Raw genomic sequence first — 9,615 nt, forward strand, 5'->3', positions numbered from 1 at the left:
CCTTAATATTGGCTTCTATATTTGTCTGATAAAACACTCTGGTAAAAAAAATAATGATTTAAAATATACACTATGAATTTGACCTAGTTTACAGTCTAAGCCTTCATAGTCTGAGGAGGACTTTGTTTGTACCACTGTTTGATATATATGTTTGGCATTGATGACCTTATTAATAGGGATGCACAAATGTATCAACCCCTAACTGGAATGGAACCACTTTAAGCAGAAACTAGCCAATCTGACATACAAATTTTCATGGTTTTCTTGTTTGTAAGCTCACCATAGCTAAGTAGCTTGATTGTGCTAATAAGAAGCACATTGTGCTTTTCAAGTGAAAAAGAATCATAGTTAGCTATTTCACAGTTAACTTCAGAAGAAGCACAATAGGTGTTATAGGCTATGAACAAGAAGTTGCTCACTTCACAGTTTAGTAACAATATCAGTGGTAAACAGTGACTTTAAGGGTTAGGTCTTCAGCCAGGATGTGTTATTGTAACAGCCTAATGCTAACGTGAAAGGCACAGAGTTGCAGTTTGATATCAACACTTTACTTTCAGTATCACAATTCTGTTACTCACCGAACAGGAAGTGCTTCTCCTCTTTTTATCCATCAAGTACATCTGACTTACGGTGTTACTTTTCATCGTCACAAACAGCAACTTGAACATAAATGCCAACCCAACGACAAACCGTAAAACCAACAAGGACAATCCATCTGAACACATAACCTGAAAAAGGCCGCCCATTTCTGTCCCGAGATTATTCAGAAGGACATGCGGCTCAAACTGTCTTTTACGTTCGTGTAAAAAATAAAAAGCTTTCAATAAAGTACCAGCTGCCACTTAAATTGATGACAGTAAAGTTCAGCTTGTTATCTAACAAGGTTAAGTCAGGTCATTTGGATGGATTCTTCTATCCGTCCAGATGACCTGACTTAACCTTGTTAGATTTTTCTACCTGGATTATTAAGCATGCATCAGGACATTCAGCTTGTTATGTGTTACCTACAATTGCCTTGAGTGTTGTTGCCATGAACTAAAACTATGATTTACCAATCTAACACATTCAGGGCTTGTTATCTTGCATGTTTTAGTTATTTCCCTGCTTCGACACGTCTTATTTAAGTCAGTGACTCTTTACTTTTTTTCTGCAGAACTTGATGACATTCTTAGATGGTAATTCAGTCTTTTGAGTCAAGTGTGGTAGAGGGTTTTATTTGTACAAATACCTCTGCTCAATTACCTGGAGGGTATTAGTTGTAGATTTCACAGACAGTGGAAGGTATTGTAACTCAGTACTGTTTTAGAAAAATAATTATAACTACTACATTGTTTTTAAACACGCTATCAGAAATTCAATTAAAACTCAAAATGAGGGGGAAAATGTGTGTTTTGAATGTTGTCAATCATAGTTTGTACTGAAAAATAAAATATCAGTTTTATTGAAATTTGACACAAGAACTTTCCAAATACTAGAACTCTGAATCGGCAAAGAGAACTGCAGTTTATGTAGCTTTAATTTAGATATTTTTATTTATTTATTTATTTTATTTTATTTATTTATTTATTTATTCATTTCATTTAATTTCCAATAAAAACACAAATACAATTTAAAAAAATTAAAGAAAAACAAATATAAAATGAAAGGAAGCAGAAGAAGAAAATTTCTTATCATATCTGCTCCCTCATAAACAAAATCAATTCAAACCATCAATTTAAACATAAACATTCATATATAATACAGCAAAATACATAACTCATCAAAATTTCATACTTAACAAAATAGACATTAATTAGTTATATATATTGTTCCAACAAAACAGTTTTTATCTTTTTCTTAAATATAAACATTGACTTCACCATTTTAGCATCATTTTCCAAACCATTCCACAGACTCATTCCCTGTATATTATTTAGACATTTGCTTGTAAAGTTTTTACATCATAAGAGACTAAGCAGAAGGTGTTTATGATTTTATTTGGACACGTTTTGAAAAAGCATGTACAGGATTTGATGATGGGAGACTGATTATTGTCACGCTGATGGATGACAAATCCAGTCATCCATCGGGGTACCAGTGCAGTAGTTAGAAGTACACTAGTAGAGTTATGAGTATGATCATCTCCCTAAATCATTCGTTCAGTTCAAATACCACTCATTTATTTCATATCTGAATTTTTTTTTTTAATTTTTTTAATTACCGGTACATCGTGTCAGATTTCTGTTTTCTTTTAATTATTTTTAAAACAAGCCTTATTTCAGCAAATATATATATATATTTTACTTTGACATTTTTTTGTAAACATTAGTCCAATTGTGTAATTCTTCATCTTCTAAGTTTTTTTCTGCTCAGACCTCAAAGTAACTGCGTTTCCTTTTGTGTGTCAGTAATGATGAACTATTGATGACGATTCTTTTTTGCAGATAAGTCATCAGTAGCGGGCTCAGAGGAGGCGGAGCCCCAGTCTCCTCCCATCAAGCCACGGGAGATGCGACAAAAAGTTGTTCAAGAAGCTCCTCCCAAAAAGGGGCGCCGGTCGCGTCGCTGCGGCCAGTGCTCGGGCTGCCAGGTTCCAGAGGACTGTGGCGTCTGCACTAACTGTCTGGACAAGCCCAAGTTTGGAGGGCGGAACATTAAAAAGCAGTGCTGCAAGTCAGTGTTTTATCTTTTAGGAAGCAATAAAAAGAACATATTCAAGTTTTGTTTGTGTGTGTATAAAGTAAAGTTTCAACTTCTTATGTCTTATTTACAGAATGAGAAAGTGTCAGAACTTGCAGTGGATGCCCTCAAAGATGGTTCTTCTAAAACAAGGTAAAGGCAAGAAGGACAAGAAAAAGAAGTTCTCTGAGAAAAAAGAAGGTCTCAATCCTGTAAAAGGGCCCAACTCAGAGCCAGGCACCAAACCTGCTCCTGCTGCGCCAAAGGAGGATCCTCTCCTTAAAAACACAGAAACTCCTCCATTAAAGCTGGGAGACGAGAAGTCAAGACAGCAGCCACAGTCAAAGCAATCATCTCCAGCGCTGGCCTCGTCTCCCGCCCCAGACGAACCCACTCAGACCCCGAGCACCACTCAATCTCCAGCTCCGACTCTGGAACTCCAACAACTCCCAGTCACGAGCAGTTTTGCCAGTAAAAAGGGACACAAACCACAGCAACCTGTTCAAACGCATACTTCCACGTCCTCTTCCCCTTCTTCATCTTCATCCTCATCGTCGTCCTTCTCGTCCTCACCGACTCAGAATTCCCTGTCCCAGTCGACACAGTGTCATCAACTTTCACAGGAGCAGCCGCCTGCATGTCAGACACTTTCAAAAAAGGACTCATCACCCAAGAGTTTTGTGAGCGAACCCAAGAAGAAGCCCCAGCAGTCCTCAACACAACAGCAGAGTTCAACTGCAACAGGTGAGTCTGCTCACTTTTAGTCCACTAATAATATGTATTCAAGTGTTCTCAGAGAGCAGATTCTACCAGGATCCACGTGTTCTTTGCCACAGCTCCAAGTTTTCACCGTTTCACAGACCTCAGCTCTCACCTCGCTGAAAGAACAATACACATTTCTTTACTAATCTCACTCACTTTTGAATGTCATGTTCTTTTCCTTTTCCTAGCTGACTCCAAACAGTTGAAGATGCAACCTTCTCGCACCATTCCTCCATTTCCTAAGCAGAAACCAAAAGACAAGGTAGGAATTCACTGAGAGACTAGCTCAGGGCTATTCATCAAATCTGCTCAGGAGGCCATAGTTTCTGAAAGCCAACAGCTCGGGGGCTGGACATCCAGCGATTAAAATCATTATGTAAATAAACCAAAGTTTACAAAAGCTATGTTTACATGCGCAAAATTATTTTATCAGATTGAAACGTATTCGGCTAAAATAATCCAAATGTATTGTTTACATGGGCACAATCTGATCATGACGAGCATTTACATGCAGCGGGCTTTGATTTAGAACAAAAGCACCAACATGCGCAGAGTGGTAAACTTTCCTTAAAAAAAAACACAGAAGAAGAAGTTCTACTTCCTGTTTACTTCCGTGATGAACGTAAACAAACCTGAGCGCCCAAAATGGACCTGCGACAGGTTTTAATGACGGTGGAGATGTTACTGCACTCCCTGACTGAGCTACAGGTGATACAGATAATTTTGAGCTCTTTCAAAGTTTCTAGTAGAAATGTTGTATCGCTCACCGATCAGCTTTGCTTCCCCGACATATTAGCATCTAGTACGTGAGGTTAACAGGTCGCACATGCGCGGTTAGGTCCGTTTTCCACTATCGGAATAAAATGATAGCTAATGATCTGTTACCTTTTAAATTTGTTGATTTTATTGCATTGAATCACAAATGCAATAAACAGAACCCCCACAAAAAATATTATTTATTTATTTTTTAATGAAGTGAGTCATATTGAAGTCACCGGGCGCCAGTTGAATAGCCCTGGACTATCGGAATTATCTTTGTGCTAAAAATCTTTTCATCGTGTTTTATTGCTTTGCAGATACCACACATTATTTAAAAAAAATATATTCTCTTTTGTGTCTTTGTTATTTCACACAACAACAAAAAAGCCGCTGAGCACTAAACCTCCCAGCAGCAGTACTTTAAACTCGCTGAGCACTCCCTCGACTAGGGAGCTGGTGAAGTCCAGAGCGCCCTGCGACGGAGTGCATCGTATCAGAGTGGATTTTAAGAGGGATCAGGACGTGGAAAAAGTGTGGGAGGCTGGTGGCCTCAGCCTGCTCACCTCTGTGCCCATCACACCCAGGGTGCTTTGCTTTCTGTGTGCGAGCAGTGGCAACGTTGAGGTAAAAGAAGGAAACAAATGTTTGTTTTGAAACCCTTCAGTCGTTTAAAATCACTGGTCATATTCACTTTACACTCTCTCTTTCTCCCCCTAGTTCGTCTTTTGCCAGGTCTGCTGTGAACCGTTCCATCTCTTTTGCCTCGGGGAGTCCGAGCGCCCCCTCCAAGAGCAGTTTGAGAACTGGTGTTGCCGAAGATGCCGATTCTGCCAGGCCTGTGGGCGCCAGCACCAGAAAGCTAAAGTAAGCCAGCTTAAAGCTACTAATGAAAGATTCTCAGTTTAGACTGATAAAGTGGAGAATGTTTTCAAAGAAAAAGTCTTGCATACATCATTTAATCAGCTTCTTGGCTTCCTGCCATGGTTTAATGATTTATCTTATGTCCAAAATGTGCATAATCTGAGCCCTTACTGGCTGTCATTTAGGAATTTCATATTTGGTTTAAACAGCACATTATAGCTCCTGTTTTTATTAACTCTAAAAAAAGTTAAATCTGGTCCTCTGGACATTCAAAAAAGCAAAACAATAAAAATTGTTTTTTTTTATTGTTTTGCTTAGTTTTTTTTTGTTGTTTTTTTTGAATGTCCAGAGGACCAGATTTAACTTTTTGAGATTTTTCTACCTGGATTATTGAGCATGCGTCAGGATGTTTGTATTAACATTCATCAGTGAATTGTTTTATTATTGGCAGTAGTGTGAAGGTAAAATATTAAATGCAGCAAGTTCTTTTAAAGAAAGCTCCCATTAAAAAACGTGAAGTAATTAATTACTGTAACCAAGGAGCCACCTAATCATCACTGGGTGTCTGTCGCTCTTGTTCAACTACAGAATGTCTAAAGTCTCATCTTGTTGTGGATTTAAGTCCTTATCAGACCAAATGTTAAATATTCATTGCAGCATAATCAAAAACGTACACGTTGCTTCCTTCACTTTAATTAGTTGACGGTTATTGAGTGAAGGTTTCTCTGATAATTTCATTTTATCCGTTTTGATAGAGGTTAAAAACCAAGATTTACTGACCGCTCTGTATAAATAGCAGGGACTGCTGAGGTTGAAGTGATCTTTGTTAACAGTTTGTTTTGTGGAGAATTAACATGTATTGGTGGCTCATTTGTTGCTTAACTTTTCTTTCCATCTTGTGGCTTTTCGCGCTGTAGCAGCAGCTGCTCGAGTGTGATAAGTGCCGTAATAGCTATCACCCAGAGTGCCTGGGTCCCAACTACCCCACCAGACCCACCAAGAAGAACAGAGTCTGGGTACGCATCAACACCACTCTGTCATCACACATCAGTTCTGCCCTCTAACTACTGCCTGACCAAACATAAGCATCATGTCCAAACATATCTTTGTCCCCCTTTTCCCACCTCCTCTTGTTCGCACATTTTCTATTTTAAAATCACGCTACTTGTATTTATTGGACCTCTCACAGGCAGTATCTATAAAAGAACTCCACTTTCACACCCTTTACACTTTTTCAAAGAAGCGCTTTAATGTTTCTGCCACATTGTCGTCTTGTTCATATGTTTTTTTTTCTCTTCAGATTTGCACCAAGTGCGTGCGATGTAAGAGCTGCGGAGCTACCAAACCTGGGAAGTCCTGGGATGCCCAGTGGTCACATGATTTCTCCATGTGTCATGACTGTGCCAAACTTTTTACTAAAGGTACGCGAGCAGCGGTTCATTGATAAGCTCCTGTTTTCCTTCTTAGTTTAAAGGTAAAGACCTATAAGTCAGTTAATAACGTCACAGCTTGATTTAGGTGTTAAATCCTCTCTTACAGGGAACTTCTGCCCTCTGTGTGATAAGCACCATGATGATGATGACTCTGACAGCAAGATGATGAAGTGTAGTCGCTGCAACAGATGGGTTCATGCCAAGTGTGAGAAGCTTACAGGTTAGTAAGAACCCATGGAGACGTAATAATAAAGAGCAGAGGATTTCAGTTTCTGAGAGCTAACAGGTCTCGATGAGCTGTCGTGCTGATGAGATGCCGAAACACAATAAATCTATTGATAGCAGAAATAATGACCTGTCATTTTGCTGTCCCTCAGATGAAATGTCTGAACTGCTGTCGTTGCTGCCAGAAAGCGTTGCCTACGCTTGCACCAAATGCACTGAACGCCATCCGGCCAAGTGGAGGACGACACTGGAGAGGGAGTTTCAAGGCTGCATTCGCAACGTCCTCAACGCACTGCTCATCTCGCGCACATCCACACACCTGCTGCGCTACAGACAGGTTAGATAAAGAAACACTGTGATTAATTACCACACAGCAGATTCCTTAATTTAGCAGTACTGAGAGATTTACTTACAAATAATTGTACATTTTTGTCTAACTTTGGTTGGTAATGTGGCAGGCTGTGAAGCCTCCAGAGCTGAATCCAGAGACAGAGGAGAGTCTTCCATCCCGTCGTTCCCCCGAGGGTCCAGATCCCCCAGTTCTTACTGAGGTCACTCCCACACCTCCAAGCGATTCCCCTCCAGACCTTGAGTCCATTGAGAAAAAGATGAATCAGGGTCGTTACAACTCACTGGTATGTGGGTTTTTGCTCTTCCTGGAACGTACAAATATTTTTACATGTATTTAGAAGTATTTTCTAATGAACAGATGTAGGATCAGCGTAGTGAAGCTTTTCAATCGGTATGTAATGGAAAAAAAATCTAATTTAAAAACATGTGTTAAGACCATTTCAGTGGCAAATGGGGGAGTGGTGGCGCAGAGGTTAGAGAGGTGGGCTTGTGATCCGAAGATCGCCGGTTCACGCCCCGGCCCTGACAACATCAAAATTGTGGGTGGGGTAGATGAAACACCCACACTTGCCCCCACCCTCATTCGCCCCACTCTGGGCCCATGAGCAAGGCCCTTAACCCCCACCATGTGCTCCCTAAAACAGGTCTCTCTTGAAAATGAGTTCTCGTGGCTCAATGAGACTAGCCTGGATAAATAAAGGCTAAATGAAAAAAAAAAAAAATGAAAAAAAAAATGTCTTGGATCTTGTGTCAGGGTTATCATGTAAACTGATGAATAAATATAAATAGCTGCAATTTATCTATGGCAGTGGTCTGCTTTGGTCATTTGTTTTTTAGTATGCTCTGCTCATGCACATCATTCATTTTCATAATTTCTCTCCCAGCTGGAGTTTAGTGATGACATCGTGCGAATCATTCAGACAGCCATCAGCGGTGACGGAGGCCAGCCTGAGAGTAGGAAAGCCAACAGTATGGTGAAGACTTTCTTCATTCGGGTGAGAATCTTAGCTTTACATCTAAACACTCTTTCACTTCACAAATACAGTGAATTTCGTAAAGACAGTTTAAGTAATGTCAGACACTTTAATAGCATTTCTCTCGTGCTCTGACTCGGGTGATCGCTCAGTCGTTACAGTATCATCATCAGCCTTTTTGCCGCAAAATGCAGGTCTGTGTTGGCGCTTCATTCGGCTGATGAGTCAACTTCACTGAATGTTTTCCCTTTCAGCAAATGGGCCGAATCTTCCCGTGGTTCAAAGTGAAAGAATCCAGGTTTTGGGAAAGGCGAAAAGTCTCTGCCAAGTGAGTTTTTATCACACCATGAATGTGTAATGTTCTGTAACAAACATGAAAGCACTTCAAAATGAGTTTAAAAACCGCTGTAAATTAATACAAAAAATGTATGGAAGTCCAGATTTAAGCAAAGCTCTTCTGTGGTATTGACAAACGTGCCATCAGTTCCTAAACCTGGAAGTCTCATGCAGTGTTTGTAATTACAGAGTAGAATATTTGACCTACATTACTCCTGTAATGTGAGCCCATCCAAAAACCTAAGTGTTTTCAAGACGTGCTGCTCTGTAATTATTGGACATGAGGAGTAAAACGCGGTTTCAGTGGCAGAAGCTGTATCATCATCTGGATATAGAAGGGCACCACCAAGCTGTGAAATAATATTTAAAAAATATTTGAGTGTTGTGTTTTAAACTCTTGAGGTAGGTGAGATCTGGATACACTATGTAGCTACTTTATTGTTTTAGTGGTAAATGATGTCACTTCTTAGACTCTTCAAGAAGCTACTTGTAAAATATGCAGTTGTGTGATGGTCAGTAAAGGGTTTATTTTCTTTGCGCATACCTTCTCACATCAACGTGACAGAGACTAAAGTCATCAAAGTAATTGGTTGCACATTTTCTTTTGGAAGAAGCCCACCGAGCAGCACTGTGGGGCTTTTAAGGAAAAACGTCTGCTGCTGATCAGGATCAGTGAAACCAACTCATTGGAGTCGTAGATGCAAAACATTCCTCTGCTGTCACTCTTTAAGGGCACGAAAAATACTTAATACTTGTCAAATATGACCAATAACATGCTAATATAAAATTACCAACATTTAAACAGATGACTGGCTTATCATCAGGCGAGCATTATTTAGATGTTTTCGAGCCGTTTATAAGTCATAAAGTTTTATTGCTTTGAATATTGGCTTTTTCTGACATTTACATTCAAACTCATTCACTGTCTCAGCTGTCTGCCCTCAGACCATTAATTCTGCCTCGCCTCCTGGCATTGTGGGAGGCAAACTGTAACAGTCTCAAATTTCACTGGGAGGCTCTTTGATACGTAGTGTGGTCTATTTGTGGTTTACTTGTCAGCTTCATCTATTGCTTTTTGTATGTGTTCAGCAGTCTAGTAAACCAGCGATTCATCCGGTGGATTTTGAGGCTTCCACTGGAAAGATTACCATAGTTTTTTTTAAGGTTCCTCTGCTGACTTATTAAGCTTCAAACATCACATTAGAACTATTATTATTATTATTATTATTATTATTATTATTATTATTATTATTATT

At 39.5% G+C, this 9,615-nt stretch overlaps 1 protein-coding gene across 1 annotated transcript in view; it reads left to right on the top strand.

The window, feature by feature from the left end:
- Positions 1-9,615, top strand: part of kmt2a (lysine (K)-specific methyltransferase 2A) — a 34,854-nt gene that overhangs the window by 16,907 nt on the left and 8,332 nt on the right. The window contains exons 5-16 of the mRNA XM_037677790.1: positions 2,424-2,652; positions 2,753-3,402; positions 3,609-3,682; positions 4,567-4,803; positions 4,897-5,043; positions 5,961-6,056; positions 6,341-6,461; positions 6,580-6,693; positions 6,851-7,035; positions 7,157-7,333; positions 7,934-8,044; positions 8,278-8,351. Of these exons, the coding sequence (XP_037533718.1) occupies positions 2,424-2,652; positions 2,753-3,402; positions 3,609-3,682; positions 4,567-4,803; positions 4,897-5,043; positions 5,961-6,056; positions 6,341-6,461; positions 6,580-6,693; positions 6,851-7,035; positions 7,157-7,333; positions 7,934-8,044; positions 8,278-8,351 (2,215 nt within the window). The remainder of the gene's footprint in view (positions 1-2,423; positions 2,653-2,752; positions 3,403-3,608; positions 3,683-4,566; positions 4,804-4,896; positions 5,044-5,960; positions 6,057-6,340; positions 6,462-6,579; positions 6,694-6,850; positions 7,036-7,156; positions 7,334-7,933; positions 8,045-8,277; positions 8,352-9,615) is intronic.

The sequence above is a fragment of the Nematolebias whitei genome, chromosome 6 (genome assembly GCF_014905685.2).
Source record: "Nematolebias whitei isolate Nwh7 chromosome 6, NemWhi1, whole genome shotgun sequence".
Lineage (NCBI taxonomy): Eukaryota > Metazoa > Chordata > Actinopteri > Cyprinodontiformes > Rivulidae > Nematolebias > Nematolebias whitei.